This window comes from Pinus tabuliformis, chromosome 2_2, assembly GCF_031772625.1.
Source record: "Pinus tabuliformis cultivar Carrire ecotype Pingquan chromosome 2_2, CPIR1, whole genome shotgun sequence".
NCBI classification, from domain to species: Eukaryota; Viridiplantae; Streptophyta; class Pinopsida; order Pinales; family Pinaceae; genus Pinus; species Pinus tabuliformis.
The window spans coordinates 1276622048-1276647911 of record NC_142300.1 but is presented as its reverse complement, the minus strand read 5'-3'; the positions used below and the strand labels follow the sequence as shown (position 1 = coordinate 1276647911).

Here is a 25864-nt window from a genome sequence, read left to right as displayed (position 1 = left end):
GCGTTGATTTTATAATCGGTTGATCACAGTCCAGTATACCTCTGGAACGCGGACGGGCCCTGCGTTAAACTGGTATACTGTCATTTCCTTTTTATTCGCAACTTAGGGTATTAAATGATATGCATAGCAATTAATATTGGTTTTTGATTTCAATAGAATGCGTATGGTTTATGTTTATGATAGTGCTTGAACAGTTCATCACTTGGATCGTGAATCGTATCCTGTAAGGGATTCGATCCTTTGTTGTCTTTTAAAGCAATGTCATGAACTCTGTTATCATTTCAAAGTATGCTTATAATTTCCGTATGTCTTTATCTTTCATGAATATTAGTGAATGTTGAGTATTTGCTGAACAGGGATTTTATGCATAGTGTCTCCGTAAGGAGATTGAATACACAGTGATACACAGTTTTTTAATTTGGTAAATGAATTGAATGACAGTGTTGTAATTAGGTAGATTAACTGAGTGACCTAAGTGTTTGGGTGATAGGTAACATACCTCAATCTTCCGTAAAGAAGTCCTGTGACCTACCATCATAACCACTTAGCTAATAATCCTTTATGTCTATATACTGTAGACGCAAGCCTCTAAGTCTACGCATCCTGGTCGATAATAAATATAGCCTAGTCTAGCACCCTAGATAGGACACTACAACACTATTAATCTAATTACTTTGAAATTAATGTACATCATACATCTAGTTGCACCAAATAAAAAATCAGCATCTACACTAAAATCAATGCATCTAGTGCAAACAATCAAATAGGATTAGAAATCAACATCTATACTGAAATCAATGCATCTAGTGCAAGCAATCAAATAGGATTAGAAGTCAATATCTACACTGAAACCAATGCATCTAATGCAAACAATTAAATATGAGTAGAAATCAACGTCTACGTTGAAATCAATGCATCTAGTGTAAGGTATTAAATAGGATTAGAAATCGATATCTACACTGAAATCAATGCATCTAGTGCAAGTGATCAAATAGGATTAGAAATTAATATCTACACTGAAACCAATGCATCATGTGCAAGCAATCAAATAGGAGTAGAAATCAACATCGACACTGAAATCAATGCATCTAGTGTAAGGTATTAAATAGGATTATAAATCGGCATCTAAACTGAAATCAATGCATATAGTGCATATGATCAAATATGATTAGAAATCAACAACTACATTGAAATCAATACATCTATTTTAGTGAAAATCCAAAATATTCATGACTTTCTAGATCTAACTTCTATGTCTGTATTTGTCTTTGTGTGTCTCTTTCTTCTTCCCTCTCTCTCCACCTTCCATTATGTGTCTATCTCCCTCCCCCTCTCCTTCTCTCTCTTCCCCTCCCTCTCTCCCCCATCTCTCTCTATCTGCCTCTCCCTCACTTTCTCTTCTTCCCTCTCTCCCCCTACCATCTATATATATACATCCCTCCATCTATCCTTATTTGTCTCTCTATCTTAACCCCCTAAACACATGTCATGCTCTCTCTCTCCCCCCATATCTATCTATCTACCTATCTATCTCTCCTTCTTCCTTTCCCTCTCCATCTCTTCCCCTTCTCTCTCTCTCTCCCTCTCCATCTATATCTCTATCTCCTAGCTATCTCTATTCCTCTCTCCCTCTCTTTGCCTCTCTCTTCTACCCTCTCCCCTGCCCCATCTACATCTCTATCTCCCCTTGTCTCTCCTTCTCACCCCCAAAACATTCACTCCCTCTCCATATCTATCTATCTCTCCCTCTCTCCCTCCCTCTTCCTCTCCCTCTCTCTCTTTGCCTTCTCTCTCTCTCTCTTGCTCTTCTCTCTCCCTCACTGACTCTCCATCTCCCCTTACCACTCCCTCTCCACCTTTATCTCCCTATGTCTTTCTTCCCCTTCCAAATCCATCTCTCTCTCCTCTCTCTCAAGTCCTCTCTCTTTTTCCTTCCTCTCTCTCCCATTCTCTCCCACCTCGCTCTGTCTCTCTCCCTCTCCACCCTCCAACTCTGTCACTATCTCCCTCCCTCTCTCATTCTCTCTCTTCCCCTCTCCCCCCCTCCATATCTAGGTCTCCTCGTCTCTCTCTTCCCCTTCTTTCCCTATCTTTATCCTCTTATTTTCTCTCTCTTCCCTCGTCTCCTCTCTCCCTCATTCCATCTTCATCTCTCCCTTGTCACTTCCTCTCTCTCTCCACCTCTATCTCTCAATGTCTTTGTTCTTCACTCTCTCTCTTTCCCCCTCTAAATCCATCTCTCCCCCTCCCTCTCTCCCCCTCCTCTCTCTCTTCCTTTCTCTCTCTCACTATCTCTCCCTCCCCTCTCTCCCCCTCCTCTCTCTCTTCCTTTCTCTCTCTCATTGTCTCTCCCACCTCTATGTATCTCTCCCCCACTCTATCCCCCCTTTTGTCTCAATCTCTTTCTTAAAGGAGTTGTCTTTAGTGAAACTTTTTGGGCTTTCTAGTGCATGAATCTGGAGGAAACATTTGAGGTGAAATCTTGATTTGTGTTATTTAAATTGGTTTTTTGACTGTATATATGGATTCAACACCCTGAAAAACCCTTGGGGCACTTGGATTGTGCAGGGTTTACTCATCAAACTTTTGATTTCAATAAATTCCTGTTGGATTTTAGAGAAACTAGACCGGAAAAACCCACCGGAAAAGCTTCCAAGAAGGCACTAAAGCTTTCTTAAATATGATCTCATTGTATTGTATTAAAAAAAAACCATATTTGGTTGTAAAATATTAAACCTATATGTTAAAGAAAATACAATAATAAAAACTTAAAAGAATCATGCACCATCTTTCCTCTATCATTATTAATCACTTTTCTTTCTCACTTCACTTGGATCCTTGGTTAAGATGCATTTATCATGGTTTTTGATAATATTATTTATATTATATAAATTTCACATATGTATATATAAAAGTATTCTCATTTTTTAATTATTAAAAGCTCCATTTAATCTTTATGGGAATATTGTTACTAGTGGTGAGGATGGAGGGTTTGGATATACCTCAAAAGTAATTATAACCTTTTTGCTCATAGATTTAATTAAAAATTGTTATAACATTAAATTAAAATAAAGTATTTGTAAAATATTTTGATTTTGAAATAAGTTATGGTTTTTGGGCGTGTGGTATTGATAAGCCATGGTATTGGCCCATGATATTGTAACAGAATAATTAAAAGCCTAGTTCCATAACATAATACTCAAAAGTCTAGATGGCCAATGGTATTGATAAACCATGGTAGCAGCCCATGGTATTATAATTTTCTTCTCTCCTCTCCCTCTCTATATTTCTCTTGTGGGTATTGGCCCATGGTATTGTATAAAAATCTACTTAGAAGTTAATAATATCCAAGGTAAATATTCAAGATTAAATATCTTGTCATATTGTAAATATTAAGTTTTTATTTTCTTATTAATTAAATTTATAGATGGAACACATCTATATTAATTATTACAAATATATTGATTATAATTGAGCCAACATTACAAATGTTTACTTACATTACATTTCTTACATTACATCTACACATGTGCCCTACACTGGGTTGTCGAGAGAGACTCTTGGGCTTGACGCAAGAAGTGAATCGGCGAGGGGAAATATTATATAATATATAATATTACAATATTATATGTTACCCAATATTATAACCACTCCCACCTAATAAAAAGTAGTGGGGAAATACTAATTAAAATGTAATATTATTAAAATTTACCTAATATTTCACTCCCCACACTAAATATTACATTCTACTCAATATTTCCCCTCACTCCTATTAATTTTATAGTTGAGTTTGTTTACTTTTAAATTACAAATATAAATAAAAATTACAATAAGAAGTGGACCCATTGAGGGGAAATATTGGGTAAAATGTAATATTATATTATTATATTTTATCCAATATAACTTAGTAAAAAGTGGATGGAGGTAGGCAAAAATATTAGATAAAATGTAATAATTACATTTTTCCTAATATTTCCCCACCTTTGCAGACAAATGCCCAGTGCCAACATATCCATAAAAATGTTTTACCTTTACAGGAAAGTTTTACCTTTATAGGCTACATGGATTCAACGCCATCATTTTCTACAACTAATTATGTATCTAAATATAATATCACGCTAACATGAATTTAGGCTAGTTTAATCCCCCTTAAATAGATTATATTCCAGAGGAATTACATCAGTCAATACCATGGATTTTTAAAACCATGAGCCATTTTTTTGTTATTTAATTTTTATAGGGTTATTTAATTATTTAATTTTTATTTTATTTTCACCAAATTACAATGTTTACATTACATTAAGTTATACATCTCTACCATATTTTAATTTTATTTTGACCTAGTCAAAATGTTAACATTATATTACTTTACTTTACACATTTCTAGCATTATACTATAAACATTAGATCTAGGCTCAATAAAGAAATTACATATATCCCTCGTACTAAAAGTATATATTTTTTAATTAATTTATCTAATTATATAAAGTTTGATGTAAAATAAAAGTGAAAATTCAAATATTTAAAAATGGCAGACATTGATTTTTAAAGTAGCATTATTAATTTTTTTTTTTTAAAGTAATGTTACACATAACATCTCTTGCATTTACATATATTAAAGTAATGTTATGCACAATATCTTGCATATACATATATTAGCCGACACACACGTGAATATATATATATATATATATATTTATTTTTATTTTTATTTGCATATACATATATTAGCCGACACACACACACATATATATAGTTTTATTTTTATTTTTTTGATGTAACAAACATCTTCCTCATGTACTAGGCTGTAGAATGACTCTCGGTGCAAAAACATGGAACAAGATTTTTAATGATGGAGATTTACCCACTTGATTATGCAAATTCTTATTCTATAAATAGTCTTTGTTACAATACCACAAGTCAATACCATGATTTATTAATACCACACCCAAAAAACCATAATTCACTTTCATTTTCATATGACACTTGTTTGATATTTCTTTAATTAATTAATTAATAAAAATGACCTAACCAGTTTGGAAATAAATCTCAACCATTGATTTATGAATATTATTATGAATATTCTATAAATATTAAATTTATACCATTTACTTAATAACTATTGATAATTAAATTAAATTTATAGGAATTTATTCCAAAATAAACAGGTCTATCAATATAATAAAAAAATATTTATATATTAAAAAAATTAAAATATATTAAATGTTTATATATTAAAGACTCTGAATATAAAATATTTATATATTAAAAAAATTAAAAAATATTAAATGTTTATATATTAAAGACTCTGAATATATTATTTTTTATAGATTTTTTATTTTATTTTATTTTTTGATTTGAGTTTTAAAATAGTGTTTATTCGCTGAACGGTTGTTTGTTTTGAAAATAAAAAAATAAGTTAATATTCAAAAGTCTAACGCATCTGGCCGTGGAATTTTATTTAAGGCTAAATAGCGCGGTGAAACAGGGAAGAAGAAGCACTGGAGGTTGCGTAGTTGAAGAGGAAGTCTGAGATCCATGGATGTTGAATTTGCATCTGTTCAGGAGGGTGCATCGTCGATGGATATTGAATTTGCACCTGTTCAGGAGGGCGCATCTCTCGTCGACGAGGCAGCGTGGGAATATGAAGTGAGTTGCATTCCTGTAGAGGGGGGATGCCTTGGCTCGTCGTTTTTGAACAGCGACAATGGAATCCGCTGCAGATTTTACAGGAATTCGGGAGCTCATGTCGACGTGGACAGTCGGCGTGTCGGTGAGGGCGCTAATCTGCGTTGCCGCTGTAAACCTCAGGTTTGATCGAGCTCCGTGTTTTCAATTATTATTTTTTTTCTTTTGCAAATTATGATTTTAGTGCATGTGAATGCTATGTTTTGAATTCGCAGTTAGATTTCTGTGTTTGTAATAATTAGAACTTAATTTTAATTTTAAGATAATTAATTTGATATATGAAATTTTGGTGTTCATGGGTAAAGATCTTCTCAGTTTAGCAATTTACTTATTAAACTTTAAAAATTGATTATACTCCACCCTCTGAATTTAAACTTATGAAATAACATAAAACTAATTCTTTGATATGTGTATCCAGGGAAATAGCTAGGTTAATCCCCTCCCGGGTGTGGTATGTATTTCCAAGAAAGTGGGATAATTGCCCTAAGAATGTGGTATGTTCATCCAGGGAACAGAGAAACAGGGGGTTGTCATGGCTGTTAAGTTGAGCTGGGCACCGTGTTAGCCATACAGTGTGACACAGTGACCCACTTCCTAATAAATGGTAGATGTCTTCCTTTTAAGTTGAGAGAGGTGAATTCTTTAGGCATGTTTCAGTTAAATAATTAAAATATTTTGATGAATTAAGACGCTCGAGAAACTCTTATTTCTCCCATATAGTTAAATGCCCATTCCCATAACCATACATTTAACAGACTGAAAAAAAATAAATATTGTTGAAAACACAAATTCTGGAAATTTTTCAGAATGCTGGAAATTGCAGAATTAAAAATCAGCAATCAAAAACAGCGATTAAAACACATTAAAACACTGATATTTTTGGTCAACGTGACCCTGGAAAAACCCCTACAACTCTTGGGGAAAACCAGTTTGAGAGCTCTTCTTTATTTCTGAAAATTGCCTTTTTTACAGTGAGAATTATTCAGCAAAAATCAGCAAGCAAATTTACAACTTATCTCCTTTTCCGTGCCTCACAGCAATCTGAAAATTACAGCAAACAGGACAACAATAAATGCTGTACGACCTCCGTTTTGTGTGCAGAAAAATCAGCAAACAGCTCCTCGATTTTTGTGCAAAAATCTGCCTTTCATTATGTGCTGAATTAGCTGTACAAATCTGCTCAACTGCTGCCTTGGAATGTGTGCCAAGCTGCTGTCTCCTTCTCCTCCCTGCTCAGAAATCTCTCTTGCTCTCCTTCTCTCAATTTGCTCATGAAAGAATGAATGACCTTTTCCTCCTTTAATATAACTCCAAGTGACTTTTGGGTGATCCAAGTGACTTTTGGGTGATCTCTAAATCCAATGGCTGAAATAGATTTAGATCAATGGTTGAGATTAAATGCTCATTTAAATCTCACTTTCTATTTTTTAATTCACCCCACTTTAATAAAGACCCACTTAGTCATTTATTTTCAAAATCACTTTTGCTTTCTAATTTTTCATTTACTTTAAAATTAGACTTAGTAACTTTATCACTTAAAGTCACTTTTAAATTAGATTTAACTTTATAAAATTATAAAGTCACTTTAGGAGAAAAATTAAATTCTTTTGGACACTTTTTCCTAGGCCAAAGATCAAAGCCTAAGGGAACCACCTGTCCTCCGGTACCAAATTTCAACACTCCCTCTTACTGAGGAAGGTGTTCCTCGCCACACCCACCTTGTCTCTGAAGTAGACATGCTTGCTCTGTGGTAAGGCTTTGGTAAGAATATCTACAACCTACTCATCAGTGGAAATATACTCAAGTTTCACAACTCCCTTCTGAACATAGTCTCTGATGAAATGATATCTGATCCCGATATGTTTTGACCTGTCATGAAATACTGGATTCTCCGTGAGTTTAATGCAACTCTGATTATCACAGTAAATCACTGAAGGTCTCAACGGCTGACCAAATAAGCCAAACAACATCTTGCGAAGCCAGATGGCCTCACAACTAGCTAGACTGGCTGCCATATACTCTGCTTCCGCTGAACTCAGTGCTACTGATTGCTGCTTCCGGCTGAACCATGACACTACTGCTGAACCCAACCCAAAACAACACCCTGAAGTGCTCTTCCTATCAGAAGCACAACCTGCCCAATCAGAATCAGTGTATCCTGCCAATCTCACTCCATCTCCCTGCCTGTAGTCCAGACCATAATCCACTGTCCCCTGCAAGTACCGCAAAATGTGTTTTGCAGCCACCCAGTGAACCTTCCTAGGCTCACACATAAACTGACTCATCGTGTTGACTGCAAAACATATATCTGGTCTAGTGTTGACCAAATACATCAAGGAACCAATCAGCTGCCTGTACAATGTGGGATCCACCAACTCGGAATCCGAAGCATGAAGCTTCTTCCAGTTGGTGATCATCGGTGTCGACATGGGTCTACAATCCTCCATGTGGAATCTGCTAAGGATGTCCACAATATACTTCCCCTGCCCCAGGAAGAAATGCCCCTCCTCCTGCCACACCTCCAAACCCAAAAAGTAATGCATCAGGCCGATGTCCTTCATCTCAAACTCCGCCGCAAGATCTCTCTTGCAGTGCTCTATGAGTCTCTCTGCACCTGTAATGATCAAGTCATCCACATACAGCACCAGAATGAGAGGCTCCTCACCAATCACAATAAAGTAAAGGTTCGGATCTGCCTCACTCTTTGTGAAACCCATCCCCTGCAAGTATGTATCTATCCTGGAGTACCAAGCTCTGGGAGCTTGCTTCAGGCCATAAAGGGCCTTCTTCAATCTGCACACATGGGACTCCTTCCCATGCACCTCAAAGCCCTGTGGCTGCTCAATGTACACCTCCTCCTGTATGAAGCCATTGAGAAATGCGGTCTTCACATCCATCTGGTGGATCTTCCAACCCATCTCTGCTGCTATCGATATAATGGAGCGGATCGAAGTATATCGAGCCACGGGAGCGAAGGTCTCCTCATAATCAACTCCCTCTACCTGGGAGAACCCTCTAGCCACAAACCTCGCTTTAAATTTCTCAATGCTGCCATCTGCAGCATGCTTTACCTTGTAAAGCCATCTGGAAGTAACCACGGATTTGCCCTCAGGCCTCGGCACCACCTCCCAAACATCATTCTTCATGATAGAAGAATACTCCTCCTGCATGGCCTCTCTCCAGACCTGCTGGCTAGCTGCCTCCTCATAGCTAGAAGGCTCAGAGTCAAGGATGCTGGTAACCATCGCCATATAGCTACAAAACCTCTCAGGTGGTCTACTCTCTCTGACCGACCTCTTTGGCTCAGCAACAGATGTGGCATCTCTCAAGGTGTCCTGAAGCCACTTGGGCTTCCTCTTTCCTGAGCGCACTTCTCCCACCGGAGAATGAAACTCCTCCTCCTCATCATCATCAGTAGCCTGAACTCCTGACTGTCTGTCTGCTGTCCTCCTGCCTGCACCTAAACCTTTAGAAGCTGAGGTACCGTGTGAACTGTCCATCAGTGGACTCCCTAGTGAACTGCTCTGCATGCTGCCCGGAGCACCACCCCTCTGGCTCGATGAGCCACTGCTCACTGACGGACCTGACATCCTCATAGATGTACCTCCGGATCCTCCTGATCCCTGCCCACTGGATCCCTGCGACTGACTCAACTGCTGCTGAGGGTCTGGCTGATCCAGATACTCTAACTCCCGTGACCTTCTAAAGGCCCTGTCCTCCTCGAACTTCACATCCCGTCTGACAACAACTCTCCTCTGTGCAGGAATGTAAATCCGAAAGGCCTTTGAGGTCTCACTGTAGCCCACAAAGATACCCTTCTCTGCGGTGGGCTCTAGTTTGGTCCTCTTCTCCTTGGGTATATAGGAGTATGTAATGCATCCAAAGATATGAAGATGACCAATATCAGGCTTCTTCCCAGAGAAAGCCTCCTCCGGAGTCATGTGCCCCAAGGCACGATGCGGACTCCTGTTCTGCAAGTAAACAGCTGTGTTGCAGGCCTCTGCCCACAAGAACAATGGCAACCCCTGATCATGTATCATGGCTTTGGCAGCCCCTATGATGGATCTGTTCTTCCTCTCCGCAACCCCGTTCTGCTGGGGGTTGTAAGGAACAGTGAACTCCCTCCTAATGCCTGCTTCCGCACAATAGTCAACAAACTCTCCAAGGGTGTACTCTCCTCCATTGTCCGACCTCAAGGACTTGATCTTTCGACCTGTCTGAGTCTCCACAAGAGCTCTGAACTCCTGAAACCGCTTGAAGACCTCACTCTTGGTCTTCAAAAAATAAATCCAGGTCCTCCTGGAGTGATCATCAATGAATAACACATAGTACTCATATCCACTCAAGGAAACATGAGACATCCGACCGCTCACATCGGAATGAATCAAATCAAGTATCCCCGTCGCTCTGCTGTCACTGCTGGGAAAAGGGGATTTGGCAAACTTGCCCATCGCACAACCTCTGCAAGTATCAAAGTGATCAATACTGAAATCTGGCATACCTGTAGTGATCTCCCGCAATGTCCTCAAGGCTCCATGATACATATGTCCCATCCTGCGGTGCCAAATCTCACACAGCTCAAAATTGCTAGCTCTGCTGTCGGTACTACTACTCAATGCCAAAAGGGGCTGAAATGCAAACTTGTACACCTTTGCATGGCGTACACCTATCACTCTAGCTGAATCAGCTGGAGTGCCCCTGGGATACATCAACACCTGTCCTCCCCTGAACAGTACCTCATATCCTCTGTCCTCCAAAGCTGAGACGGATATGAGGTTCTTCCTAATCCCTGGCACATAAAGAACATCTGACACTTTCAAGGGAGGTCTGGACTCCCTCTGAAATGTCAGTGTACCCACCCCGACTGCTCTAACAACTCTGTCATCACCGAGTACTACCTCAATATCAGTGCCACTCTCTGAAAGCTCTGAGAAGTACTCCCGGACTCCTGTCATGTGACGTGAAGCCCCACTGTCCACATACCAGATACCTGAAGATGCTCCGCTAATCGAGGGAAAAGCATGCTCCCTCTGAACCTGTGTGGCAGGTGATCCCGCACTAGAGGACTTACACGTAGTGAACGCAAACTCCCGGTCAAAACGACCTGCAAAGTCCTCAATCTCTGTTGAAGCTGCCACGTCCTGGTTCTTCCCCTTCTTCTTCTTCTTCTCCGGACACACAACTGCATAGTGTCCCATCTTTTGACAATTCCAACACTTCACCTTGGAATAGTCCTTCTGTGTGTTCCCCTGTTTACCTTTACCTTTGCCTTTGCCCCCACCACTGCTTGTGGAAGCCTGCTTCTTTCCTTTGCCTTTCTTGCTTCCTGCCACCAGTGCTACGTCCTCATCCTACTCAACTGGCTTGGCTGCCCCAAGCTGTCCTTTCCTGATCTCTGTCTGAATGCAATCATCCCAAAACCTCTCCCATGTGGGAAGGGTCTCACGTGCACAAACCCCATCAGCAAAGTTCAACCATGAACGGGGGAGGCCATTCACTGCAATCCGCACCAACTCAGTGGGTGGAATGGCCTCTCCAATCGCTGCCAACTCATCTATCACATTAGTAATCTTTGTGAGATATCCAGCTGCACTATCATTACCCATCTTAATGTTCTTCAGCTTCTCCTTTAGGACCATCTTCCGGTTCTCATTGGTACTCTGGTAGAGATTGGACAATGCTGTCCACATCTCATGGGCATTGCTCTTTCCTCTCACATGAGGAATGCAATGGTTTTTGATTCCGTCTAGAATCAGCCTCTTACCCTTATTGTTCTTCTTTTTATACTCAGCCAACTGAGTAACATCAGTGGGCACAACAACAGGGTTCTGTGCGGTATGCACCATGATATCCCAGACTTCTGCCTCCTCAAAGATACTCTGCATTCTTTCTTTCCAAACACTGTAATTTATATGCCCATCCAGCCTATCCTCCACCCTCAATCCCAATGACATCCTGCTGTCCTAAAACTGAAAAACAGCACTGCTGTAGTAAAGATAAAACTGCTGTTTATGAAAAAATCAGCTTGCTGGAATTTTCTGAGTGAAAAATCAGCAACTGTAATTTTTCCTTTTGCTGTCCCAAACTGCCCTTCAACACTCAAGCTCTGATACCATGTAGAAATTTCTGTTTTCCCACCCCGGTTTTCAATTTCTCCTTATTTCTCCCATGTAGTTAAATGTCCATTCCCATAACCATACATTTAACAGATTGAAAAAAAAAAATATTGCTGAAAACACAAATTCTGGAAATTTTTCAGAATGCTGGAAATTGCAGAATTAAAAATCAGCAATCAAAAACAGCCATTAAAACACATTAAAACACTGATATTTTTGGTCAACGTGACCTTGGAAAAACCCCCTACAATTCTTGGGGAAAACCAGTTTGAGAGCTCTTCTTTATTTCTGAAAATTGCCTTTTTACAGTGAGAATTATTCAGCAAAAATCAGCAAGCAAATTTACAACTTATCTCATTTCCCGTGCCTCACAGCAATCTGGAAATTACAGCAAACAGGACAGCAATAAATGCTGTACGGTCTCCGTTTTGTGTGCAGAAAAATCAGCAAACTGCTCCTCGATTTTTGTGCAAAAATCTGCCTTTCACTATGTGTTGAATCAGCTGTACAAATCTGCTCAACTGCTGCTTTGGAATGTGTGCCAAGCTGCTGTCTCCTCCCTGTTCAGAAATCTCTCTTGCTTTCTTGCTCTCCTTCTCCCAATCTGCTCATGAAAGAATGAATGACCTTTTCCTCATTTTCCTCCTTTAATATAACTCCAAGTGACTTTTGGGTGATCTCTAAATCCAATGGCTGAAATAGATTTAGATCAATGGTTGAGATTAAATGCTCATTTAAATCTCACTTTCTATTTTTTAATTCACCCCACTTTAATAAAGACCCACTTAGTCATTTATTTCCAAAGTCACTTTTGCTTTCAAATTTTTCATTTACTTTAAAATTAGACTTAGTAACTTTATCACTTAAAGTCACTTTTAAATTAGATTTAACTTTATAAAATTATAAAGTCACTTTAGGAGAAAAATTAAATTTTTTTGGACACTTTTTCCTAGGCCAAAGATCAAAGCCTAAGGGAACCACCTGTCCTCCGGTACCAAATTTCAACATCTTTATAAATATTTGAGAAGTTGAGTTTGTCTAGATTATTTAGGAGTTTTTGATAAGGGGAAAATTTGAAATTTTTTATATGCTAGGTTGTGTGAATTTTAAGATTTCCGGCGTGCTTAATTTGTGGTTTGAAGTTTGAGTAGCTATTGCTCAGGAGCATTTAAGTGGTTAAAATTATTCAAGGATCCTATCTAGATTGGGCTACACCAGATTAATATGACTAGATTTTTGTCCATGAAATTTCAAACAGATAAACTTTACTACAAAAAATACCTTAAGAGAACACTCTATGACTAGTGTATTCTAGTCGAGTGGAAAATTTAAATTTGAAAAAAAATAAATTTGTTTTTGATAATTTATTTATTTTTATCTGTTGGCTTGCCAAGTTCGAAGTTCGAGTGGTACTGCAGATGAGTTTTTTGAATTTTCTTATAAAGGATGGTCCCCTTGACGTGAAAGAGAGACAGGGTTGTGGGCTTAAAATTAAATTTAAGATTTATAGTGAATGAGGTGTTGGTTTCACTAGTGAAGTTGGCAGTTACATGCAATTCAAGAAGGTCTTTATTGACATTGGATTTATCCCACCATATAGCATGAGTCTAAGAAGAGGTAAGGCCGGGTTCAAGTCCTGTTCCGTTTTGTGGAACAGGGGTTCTCTATGGTGGAACTCTTTAGTACATGTGGTGTTCCGAAGCGCTTTCGAAAGATTAAAAAATATCTATCCAAAATGCGCAGTGGCATAAATACTTTAAATCAAACATAAGGCTTATGCATAATAATTCGCCAAGCTTAAAATTGCTTATATACTTCAAATTAAACATAAGTTTTATGCATAATAATATACCAATATAAGTATTACAAAGCCACCAAATAACCGTATCGCCAAAATAGTGCTATCTCCTTGGCAGGCATAGGAATTTCGATGACTGGCTGCACAACTCGTCAACAAGAATGAAAAGGCTGCATTTTTGGGCCTCTCTACTGGCTACTTCGGCATACAGCCCGTGCCAGGCCTCTCCGTATAGCATTGCTGCACTGATACACAGAAAAAAACAAATAATGGGAGGACTAAACCATGGATGGGATGAGATATGGTATGCAAATGAAATACAACGAGAACATTACGACCAAGAGCTAAGTTAGGATGCAGACCTTCCACAGCGAACGTAAGGGTAGCAGAGAATGCCCCATAGAGAACGTTAGGGTAGTAAAGAACGTGCCATAGAGAACTGACCAACGGGGTAGCAGGTACCGCTACAGAAACGCTTGACCGATAATAACAAATTTGACAGACTGAGTGGATGGCAGAGATGCCTAAATTTGGCTCTGATATGATGTCAGGCAAAGGCGTAACTCCCGAATTGTTGCACTTGCATTAATGTGAACATAATTATGTAACATGGAGTAACTCCCGAATTGATGCACTTGCATTAATGTGAACATAATTATGTAACATGGAGGTATGACCTTTGGGATTCATCTTCCAAGGTAGTTTCCTACTTCACTACTTCAACGGTTCATTTTCCTTTATTTACATATTTACAATTTATTCACCCAATCGAGTAGGTGTTAACATAAACAAATACGTAAAGAACAATAAAAATAACTAAATTAATATTTCCACAACTTAAAGAATGAATAGATGATAAGCCTCTTCAAGGGGCAACCTTCTATTACACGAGACCAAATGCACAAGATAAAATGATGATTGAAATGAGTCTCCTTGATGTATACATAGGAGACAGAGATGGCCAGAGAGCAATAATATGTTGACATGACTATAATTAATGTAATGATAATGAATGGGGTTTATGGTGAGGGGCTTAACATTCAAAGAGGGCGAGGGGTTTTACTTGTTTCTATGTAATGTTCCCAAGTAGGAATGTGAGTGATATTAAACAAATAAATAGTGCAGCAGCATATAAAAATAAAAACACACATTAGACATCCATGAAAACGCTGCCAATCAGGAACTGTTGAGCCATATTATTAAAAATCAGAGGGCTAAATACAATATGAAATGGAATGGTGCACTTGGGCTTGTCCTAATGAACAAGCAAGACCAACCCCAGCTGGGAAAATCGCTGAGATGAAGGCTGCCCAGCAGCTGCACCACTCTGCATCGCGCTGCCCTAGTAAACTACTGCCCTGTTGAACTTCAACCTATTGGAATGTGCCCAAAAAATGCCCAGAAAATTATATCTTTTTAGCCACGAACTCCTTCGACAAAACCCAGAAAAACCCAGAAGGGAATTTCGCTGGTTTTGACTTTGGATTTTCGGCCTCCTTGGAGCCTCTCCCCAGCTTCTGCTGCCAAATTCGACTTGCAGGAAACAACCTGCAAATCCCTCTAAAAACACCTCTGAAATGCTGGTTTTACTTGTGCTATCCAACTCCTTGCTCCCGGATGTGTATTGACCAAGATTAACTATTCTCCCAAGCCCCATGAATTTCTGCTACAGGCCTTTGCACAATCCCTATGCCCAGAAATTTGTATAACTGATGCACTGGCCTAGCTGGCTGCAAACCCCAACGAAAATGTCCTCAACAAGCAGCCTCCTCAGCTCCTAGAACTCCCAGCAAGCAATGAACCTCCTTGCTGGCTTCCAACTCCTCCTGCGTGTTTCTGGCTGCCCAAGAAATAGGCAGTTCCCTCTTTGCGTTGTTGGCTGAAGTGTGTGACTGTTTTGAACTCCCTGAAACTCATGTGGAACGGACTCCCTAGGGCAGGCACGGATGGTCCCCCAAAGAAGAGGTTGAATCTCCCACGTGAGAGATTTGTGGCTAAATAGCCAGTAGACTCGCTAAGTAGCAGAGCGTACAAAAGAGTGTTTGTTTGCAAATGTTCAAGATGAATCCAAATGAGAGCTCCCTCCTCCTTTTATCTCCTTGGGCCCTCATTGCCTCATGTGGGCCCCTCTATCCAACTATTCGAATTCCCTCCAAGCCATTCGGATGGCCAAGTTCGAATTCACATGTGGGTGGCCCCCACATTCCACTAGCAGCGAAATAAAGTCGAATTGCCTCCTAAGTCCCTAAGTTGAAATTCTTGGGTTCTTCTTCCTTAGCCAAAATTGTGCAAAATTGTGTAGCAACACCCTGTTACAAATGTATTTGAGAAGGGACATGACATTCTAGTAGGTTGATTGTAAAGGTTTAGACCCACTTGTATATTGTTGGCCTTCCTTACCTCTCATATATATAGAGGAGGGAGAGAGTCCTTTCATTTGTATCATCTTGATCATAGAGATGTGAGAAGAGTCTATCTCTTGGTCTTGGAGTCCTAGAGCTATTGGAGCATTCTTTGAATGTGCTAGTGCTAGGGTTTTACTCTTAGAAGACTTAGGAGATAGGGTTTGTGAGAAGCCCTAGGGAGGATGAAGCTTATGCTTGTTGGATAAGAAAATGAGAAGGGAGACATCTTGCTTGAGCCAAGACATCTTGCTAGTGTGATACTAGTTTGTAGAGGATCTTTAGTGGAGCTAGAATTTTCATTGTTTTTCTTAACTAGGGTTTTAGAGAGCTAGAGGATTATGCTAGTCTTGGGATGAGGCTATGGTATGTACTAGTGTTGCATATGTAAGGGATATATTGCTTGTATTGTGATATATTGCAATTTTTTTCCCAAGTCAATATTATCGGCAATATATATTGTGATAATATTCATTTGTAGAAAATATCACGACACATCCAAAATGTTGTGATATTTCCCCATATATATGAGTTGATGTAATATATCTATTATCAATATGTCCAATTTTACCTTATAATTGGAAATTTGGCTTCTTAATCCCCATTTTGCAAAAGAGAGTTAGGGGATTAGGGTTTGAGGAGATTGTCGCCATTTTCTAGTGAGCAAACAAGGTGAAACCCTATGTTTTTCATTGCCATAGATTTTGTGCAGTGGATATTTATTCCTATCTACCATATCCACATTCCTAGGTATGTATAAAATTTTATGCTTGCATATTCTTTGTTTTTCAAGATTTAGTATAGGGTTTGGAATGTCCATTAGATATAGCTTTCATCATTTTCTAATTATATTTTAATGGCAACAATTGTTTGTGTTGATTTCCCCATTTGTTTTCTGCCATAGGTTTAATCATTGCCTTGCAAAATGCCAAAACCATTAGACCCAATGTGGGATTATGGTGAACCAATTAAGCTTCGTAATTGACAGAGGTTGAACTGCAACCTATGTGGAAAGGAAATGTTTGGTAGAATCCACCACTTGAAATACCACACTACCAAAATCCTAGGGCATGCTGCAAATCAATCAATCCTTGATGTTGCAATGAAGAGATAAGAGGGAAGAATTGAGGCTTAAACTTGTGAACATAAAAGCAAGAAGCATGGGAACCACAATCTTCTTAGGGGGTAGGAAACCTGATCTTTGGCCACACCTACCACAATGCCCTAAACATTCTCACCTTTTTTTTTGTGGTGAAGTTAATGCCTAAGGGACAACTTCTATTCGGTTGATAATTAAAACAAGGGATAAGAAGGAGGCCGACAAGCTTGTGGGCAAATGATTTCTATGGAGTAACATTCCTTCAACATGGCAAAGAACAACTCATTCTACCAATTCCATGTTTGAATCCATGGCTATTGTTTCCCTGGGGTATAAAGGCCCTTTCTATAATGACTTGAGAGGGCCTCTCCTTCAAGGGGAAAAGGTCGATTTTACTCAGAGATTGGTCGAGCCTAGGAAGTCATAGGAGATCATTAGATGCATTGTTACATTAGATAGTTGGATAGATGGGAAGGACACATTGCGGTAACTCCAATGTCTAGCCTCCAAATGTATCGGTCACATAACAAATTCCCTAGAATATGCAATCAAACTCTAGATCTAGCGTTTTGTACCTCTTATTTGTCCTCCAATGTGAAAACACCTTCATCAATGGCCTAGGAATGAATGCAGTGATCAAGTAAACCCTCTTAAGAGTGGATATGTGTCTCTCTAAGGTGAGGTGTCCTCCTCCAATCATGAATAAGTGTGCAACAAAGCTCCTCCAATGTGAATGTTTGCTCAAAGTAGCATAGATATGAACGAACAATCTCCTCATGGTGTACATCTCCTCAAGATAGGTCATGAACCATTTCCACACCTCAAAGATAGCAAGTGTGAGATATCCAAGTGAAATGTCTTGTCGATAAATCACGGAGGAGTGTGCAATCAACCTCCATAAGTGGACTCCCTGTTAAATTTAGTTAACAATGGTATGTTCTATGCTTAGCACAATTACTACAATGTACTTTTAAGCAACCCAATGACAATTTCCAAATTAGTTTCCAATAGAAATCACATTAACCATAAGTCACATTGACAGTAACTGTAGATGGAACATAAAATAAAATGCAGAAGACAAGCCAAGACAAGAGGACACTAGATTTGGCAGATGCCAGGGAAAAACCCCAATGTGGGGAAAACCCTTTGATCAATTCTTCTTATTATTATATTAAATGTTCAATAGAGAGAGAGTACAAAAGTCAAAATTGACTTGCGAAATTAAAGTCAAACAACCCTATCAAATCTGCAATCAACTGCAGTCAAACTCAACCCTAACCAGAAAGTCAAAGATGGTCAACGCAATAGTTAAACAGTCCACTTGGAGCTTGGTCAAACTCAGTCATATTCGACCTTCCTTGTTGGTCAAAGTCAGCCCAAAAGAGTCTTTCAAAGTCCAGTCAAATTTGGTCAAAGGAGAGAGAAAGTCTATTGTAATTTTATGCGGTCAAAGTTGTAGTGAACGCTAAAGTCAACACTGGTCAAAGTGCCAATATTTTCTTGATTTTTGTGCCCAAAAATGCAGCCTAGAGAAACAAAAATAATCCTCCAAAAATTACAGTCAAAGTTGGTCAAAGAGCCCCTGGTCAAACTTGGTCAACACTTGAAATTTTTGGCCCTGCAATTCTGTCCAAAATTCGACCTCCTAGTGCCACACATGAGAGAGAGAGAAAGCCCAATAGTTGTACGAACCAATGAGAGAAGGACATAGAAGAATGTGTGAGTGATGATGATGTCAAATGAGGTGAGAGGTCACTTGTATTTATACAATTCGTTGAGGGTGAAGTGACATGTCCATTGGGCTTCATGAGCCTACATGATGATGTCGCTGACTTGAACAATTTGCACATGTGTGGGAAAAAATTCAAAAACATGTTTCTACTTGTCCAAATTGGATGATCTTTATATCAATTTTGGTCCTCTCGAAAAGAGGAATTTAATGCAATCATCATCTCCATCAAATGAGCTGTCCCAAGGTGGAATTTGGCCCTAGTTGCCAATTTTAACACTCCCTCAAAAATAATAGCATGGAAATGTGTGCAAAACAACCTCTTCAAGTGGACATCCTCGTCATCATCATGAAAAGGTGTGCAAAGAGGCCTTAAGAGATGGAATAGTCAACATCAAGCCATAGAGAAGTGTGTAATAGGTCCTCCAGGCTCAAGCTCCAAAGTGTAACCATCCTTTACCAGAGTGCAATTGGTTAGATCCATGAAAAGGGGTTATTCCATCATAGAAACATGTGTTAAGCTATTAGGAAGAAAGGAAGTGCTCTAGTCATAATTCCTCAACATATGTGCAAAGTACTAGATCCAAGGAAGAAATCATCATTAACCATAAGCTAAAGCCTAAGTCATCCAAGTGATCAAATAGTTCATCAAGAAGGGGGATGACCTCGATTCAAAATTGTGACAGGCGTGTGTATGCCTCCACATATGTATGAAGGGGGTGAGTGCTCCATATAAAACTATGCTCCACATCATAAGCAACCCATCCATGTGTGAAAAACATCCATGATAGCTAGGGCATTAGGGCAATGAACCTCTAACTATGCTAATATGTTAATTTTAGGCAACAATGGTATGTTCTATGCTTTAGAGCAATTTTACTTCAATTTCTTTATGGGCCCAATATCAATTTCAGTTTAACAATCACATAAACATGTAAGTAAAATGCTGATAGAACATAAACATAAATAGTAGAAGACAAGCCAAGACAAGAGGACACAAGATGTGGCACCAGCCAGGGACAAACCCCAATGTGTTATATACCTAGGGGGGATAATATGGGGTACCAAGGGAGGTACCCAAGGTAATAATGTAATAATGGGATGGGCCATAGTAATAAATAAGGTGGTTAACCCATGTCATGTAAGGGACCACAAGTAGTTAATAATAATGTAATGGGCCCATGGTATTAGTTGATGGTATGAGGGAACCATGGTAATGATGCATGGTATTGTATGTATGAGGCCTATATAGAGGCTAGAGACTCCACATGGATGAATATGAAGAGAAGTATTCTTGTATGAATAGGCATATGGCTTGTGGAGTGTTCTCCTTCCTTAAGGAGTGAATGTATGGTGTTGCCCTACCTTAAGGGTTTGATCAATAAAGTATCATTTCATATTATTTCTGGGTTTATTTGCATTATCTTATACTTTTATATCAGATCTATAATATTCTGGGTCAGATCTACAACAATTGGTATCAGAGCTATTTCATATCAGATCTATAATTTTTATGGGTTAGATCTACAACACAATGTGGGGAAACCCTTGATCAATTCTTCTTTTAGTCTTCAATAGTTCAACAGAGAGAGATAGTTCAATTTACAAATCTAATATTTTATAATAGCAACAAAAAAGCCCTAACTAGAAAAGTCAACGCTGGTCAACAGGGCAGATTTGACCCTCAAAGATTCGGTCAACTTCAGTCAACTTCGGCCTCCAAACAACAAGATGAAACAACCCTCAAAACAGTCAAATTCAGCCCAGTCAAAGTCTGGTCAAATAGTCAACTTGTGGTCAACCCTAACCACAGTGAACATTGGTCAAACAGTCAACGAATTGCCTCGATTTCTGTGCCCATAAAAGTGGCCTGCCTAATCAGAGATAACCCTCACAAAAATGCAGTCAAACGGTCAATGCTTGGTCAACGCAGCCCAAAACAACCTTCTGGAAATTCGGTCAAACCTGGTCAATGCTAAAATAGAAAATGTCCTTCCTTTCCTTCGCACGTGTGGAGAGAGGAGCTGCCTAGAAATTTGTACCCAATCAGATGAGGAGAGAGAGAGATGTGTGAAGATGAGTGATGTCCAAATGAGGATGAGGCATCATGTATTTATAGGCTAACGTTGAGGATGAATAGACGTGACTGTTGGGCTTTTAAGCCTACATGAGTTTGCTGGCCGACCTTGACAATTTGTCCATAATCAAAATAAATTCATAACTTCATTTGTACATGTCGGAATCGGATGATCTTTAGATCAATCCTACACCTCTCCGAGTGAGGAATCTAATAAAAATATCATTTGTCATAAATAAGATGACCCATGTGGAGTTTGGCCCTAGTTGCCAATTTTAACACTCCCTCTCAATTAGGGAGAACTCCACCTGCTAATCCATCTGCCAATCTGTACCATCTCTCCCATCCATGCACTGCTCTGCACTGATCTACTCTGTTGAACTATGACGAAGAAGAAGTGATCAAGAATGTATCATACCATTCTCTTTTGACCCAAAGTCAGTCCCAATCAAAAGAGAGTGTTTCATACCACTCTAATTGACCCGGAGATAGTTCCAATCAAAAGAGAGTGTCTCATACCACTCTTATTGACCCGAAGATAGTTCCAATCAAAAGAGAGTATCTCATACCACTCTTATTGACCCGAAGTTAGTTCCAATCAAAAGAGAGTGTCTCATACCACTCTTACTGACCTGAAGTCGGTTCCCATTGATTCCAGATCAATATCGGACATCCTAGCATAGGGAGTATGGTAGCACACGATGCGTCCGTTGGTAGTACTATGGTCCCTATCCTCATTTCCCTACTCATTGGCCAGATGAGAGGTACTTCCCTTGAGTCCCAAACTGCATGTGTAGGATTCTCGACAGGAGAAGGATGAACCACTTGTCTTGCTCACATGTCGCCAAGGGGTATCACAGGGGAAGGATGAACCACTCACCCTGTACATAGAAAACCACTAGTGGAAGGCTGAACCATGTAGGAATTTACAGGGTAAGTTCCTCAGAAAGAACACCAAAAGGACACCGCTCACAACCAGATCACAGATCAATACACCAGTATTTTTGACGTGGTTAAAACCCTCAAAGAGGGAAACAGTCCACGGCTTGCGCCAACGTGGCTACTACAGGCAATTTATTAATCAAAGAATGAAAATTTACATAAGCTTCTCTCATGCACGGATTACCCGAACAATGACCCTCCATGCGCTTTAAATAGAACTCATGGACCAATCGGGTGTCAAGCCACGGATCAAGTGTCGGTAATACCGAGGAGAGAATGAACCGTCGGATCACTACATATCGTGACCGTCGGATTGTAAGTTACAATATGTACAACGGTAAAGAAACACACTTTACCTAACTCTATACCTAACTCTAAACTAGACCAAGTTGTACTTAACTATTTCCTATGTGTCGGAATATCCTAACAAACCACTCACCCTATGGTTGCTCACCGCTCCAAGAAGTACCCCAAGCCCCTCGGAGCTCCCAGAGCTCAATGTCCATCTCATACAGGATCCTCATAAGAGGGTCTATCCATGACTCCAAGTCGTTCTCGGAAGGCCAAGAATTTGACCTTCCCCAGGGGATTTGTTAGAATATTGGCGACCTGCTCATCAGTCCCAATGTGATGGAGCCTTATTGCTCCTTGTTGTACCATATCTCGGATAAAGTGGTACCTGATATCTATATGCTTGGAGCGATCATGAAACACAAGATTCTTTGATAATCGGATCCCACTCTGGTTGACACAAAGGATCACGGTGGTATCCAACACATGTCCAAACAACTCACTGAAGAGCTTGCTCAACCGGACAGCTTCATAGGAGGCCATACTAGCAGCGATGTATTCGGCCTTGATGGTGCTTAAGGCAACCGATTTCTGCTTCCTACTCATCCAGGATATCAAAGCAGAACTCAAAGAAAAACAACATCTAGAAGTGCTCTTGCGATCCACCACACTGCCAGCCCAATCAACATCAAAATAACCATGTAGCCTCACATTTCCGGTAGTGTATCTCAGTCCATGAGTGATTGTGCCCCGAAGATATCTCAGAAGATTCTTGGCGGCAATCCAATGTATATGATGAGGCTCAACCATGTATTGGCTCAATGTGTTAATTGCAAAACATATGTCTAGACAGGAGTTCACCAAGAACATCAGTGCTCCTATGAGTTGACGATACTCAGAAGCATTTCCCAATTCAGGTCCAGCAACACTACCACATAACTTCTTAAAGTTAAGTTCCATCGGAGTAGTCAGAGGCTTGCAGTCCAACATCCCAAATCTTTCCAATATCTTCACAACATATTTTCCTTGAGAGAGGAAATTTCACATGGCTTTTGCCAGACCTCCAACCCTAGGAAATAATGCATCAATCCTAGGTCCTTCATCCCAAATTCAGAAGCTAACTCCCTCTTACATTTGTGAATGAGAGGGTCTGCACTTGTCAGAAAGAGGTCGTCCACATAAAGTACCAGAATGAGAGGTTTATCATTTTCAACCTTAAAGTAAAGGTTTAGATCGGCTTCACTTCTAGTGAATCCCAACTTCATCAGATAGCTATCAATCCTTTCATACCAAGCCCGGGGTGCTTGCTTCAATCCATAGAGAGTTTTCTTCAACTTGCATACATGAGATTCCCGATCATGAACTTCAAATCCCTCGGGTTGTTCCACATAGACTTCCTCTTTGATTGAACCATGCAAGAAGGTGGTCTTGACATCCATCTGATGTAGGTTCCGTCTTTGCAAGGTAGCAAGGGCTATGATCGAGCGGATGGTGGTGTATCGGGCAACAGGTGAAAATATCTCATTGTAATCTACACCTTCCTTTTGAGAGAAGCCTCGAGCAATAAAGCGAGCCTTGAACTCTTCTGCACTTCCATCAGCTCCATGCTTGATTTTGTAGAGCTACTTAGAAGTTAACCGATTTGTCCTGGGGTCTAGGGACCACATCGTAGATATCATTCTTCATAATTGACTCGTATTCTTCATTCATAGCATCCTTCCATACTTATTGCTTCACGGCTTCTTCGAATGATGAAGGCTCATTTTGAATGATAATGCTCATGGCGTTCAAATATCCTTGGTACCTGTTCGGTTTCTTGCTTTCACGGAAAGCCCCCCTTGGTGCAATGTGCCTCTCAGCATCTTCGAGAGTCTCCCTAAGCCATGAGGGTCTCCTCTTGGAGGAGGAAGGCTCATGAGGGAGTGCATCAATAGGATCCATAGGTTCATCAACATCTGACATCGTTTCGTCCTCTTTTTCACCTTGATTTCCTGTGTTAGCTTCTTTGTCCTTCCTTAGGATAGGAAGGTTGTTGATCTTCCTGAGGGCCATATCTTCATTGAAGGTGACATCATGACTTATCTCAACTTCCTTTTGACCAGCCACATAAATTCTATATCCCTTAGAATTTTCACTATAGCCCACAAAGATTCCTTTCTTCCCAGATGCACCCAATTTGCTTCTTTTCTCTTTTGGCACATGAAAATATACGGGGCTTCCAAAAATTCTAAAATGAGAGACATCGGGTTTCTTACTAGTGAACATTTCTTCGGGAGTCTTGGAGTCCAATGCTTGATGAGGGCATCGGTTTTGAACATACACAACAGTATTTGTAGCTTCAACCCATAGAAACTTCGGAAGGCCTTGATCATGAAGCATGGCACGAACAACTTCTACAATAGAGCGATTCTTCCTTTCAGCCACACCATTCTGCTCGGGAGTGTATGGCGTTGTAGTCTCCCTCTTAATGCCAACTTCTCTGCAATAATCTTGGAATTCATTGGATTCGTACTCGGTCCCATTATCAGTCCTCAATATCTTGATTTTCTTCTCGAATTGGTTTTCGATCAAGGCTTTGAAATGTCAGAACCAGGTGAACACTTCATCCTTCTTCTTCAAGAAGTAGATCCAGGTCTTGCGAGAATAATCATCCACAAAGGTGAGATAATATAAGTATCCTCCCAAGGAGTTTATGGGCATCATACCAGATATGTCGGAGTGGATCAATTGCAATATGTTTGTGGTCTTGCTATTACTTGAGGGGAATGGTCCCCTTGTAAGTTTTCCTTCGGCACATCCCGGACATACACCTTCATGCTTTACTTTGATTTCGGGCATACCTGTCACCATTTGTCTCACATCGGGTAGGGCCTTATAATGAAGATGGGCGAACCTCCGGTGCCATAGTTCAGATTGTAGAGATGTGTCGCAAGACATGGCTCCCAGTGGACTTCCTCCCACTTTATACAAAATGTCAACCCTGAACCCAAGAGTAAAAGCATCTTTAAAATTTCTTTTCCAAACACGTACCTTTCCATCGATAAAAGCCACCTTGAATCCTTTATCTTCCATTGCTGAAATGGACACCGGTTTCTTCTTAAGATCGGGTACATACAATACTTCTTGCAAATGAATAGTGTTACCTTGATTCAATTGAAGGGTAACATTCCCTACTCCCTACTCCCTTCACAGGATAGGTGGCATCGTCTCCAAGGATTATCTCCAAGTTTGTCTCCTTTTCTATCAGATTAGAGAGGGCTTCCTTGTATCCGGTGAAGTGCCTTGAGGCACCACTATCAATCAGTGAATTTCCCAAAATGTTCGGAGGAGAGGCAGTGGAGAGGGACGATATAAGATAGTACTCTTTTTGCTTATTTTTAACAACATTGATTCTTCATACCTGGAGTAACTTTATTTCTTAGAGGGTCGACCATTTCCTTGATGTCCCACATTCCTTTTTCCTTTGCGATTGAACCTGCCATTCCTATGATCGTTGTTGTTGAAGTTGCCCCTAGAACTGTTATGATAGTCATCATCTCGAGGTGTATCCCTTCTATTAGGACTCCCTTGCATAGTGGCCAAACTTAAAGCATCTTCCCTTCCTTCCATTTTTGAATCCCTGTCTTCCTTGACTTTACTTCTTTGAACCTGCATTGTTCTTCCTCTTGGCATGAGCAGAGAATGCAGTGGGGTTGCTTCTATTAGAAGACATTTCTTGCTCC

The 25864-nt window shown here is 39.8% G+C and overlaps 1 protein-coding gene across 2 annotated transcripts in view; it reads left to right on the top strand.

Moving 5' to 3' along the window:
* Window positions 1-5431: 5431 nt before the first annotated feature.
* Window positions 5432-25864, top strand: part of LOC149198137 (uncharacterized) — a 220565-nt gene continuing 200132 nt past the window's right edge. For both annotated transcript variants that reach the window (XM_089406116.1, XM_089406117.1), the window contains exon 1: window positions 5432-5811. In XM_089406116.1, coding sequence (XP_089262242.1) covers window positions 5539-5811 — 273 coding nt within the window. In that variant the 5' untranslated portion in view covers window positions 5432-5538. The remainder of the gene's footprint in view (window positions 5812-25864) is intronic.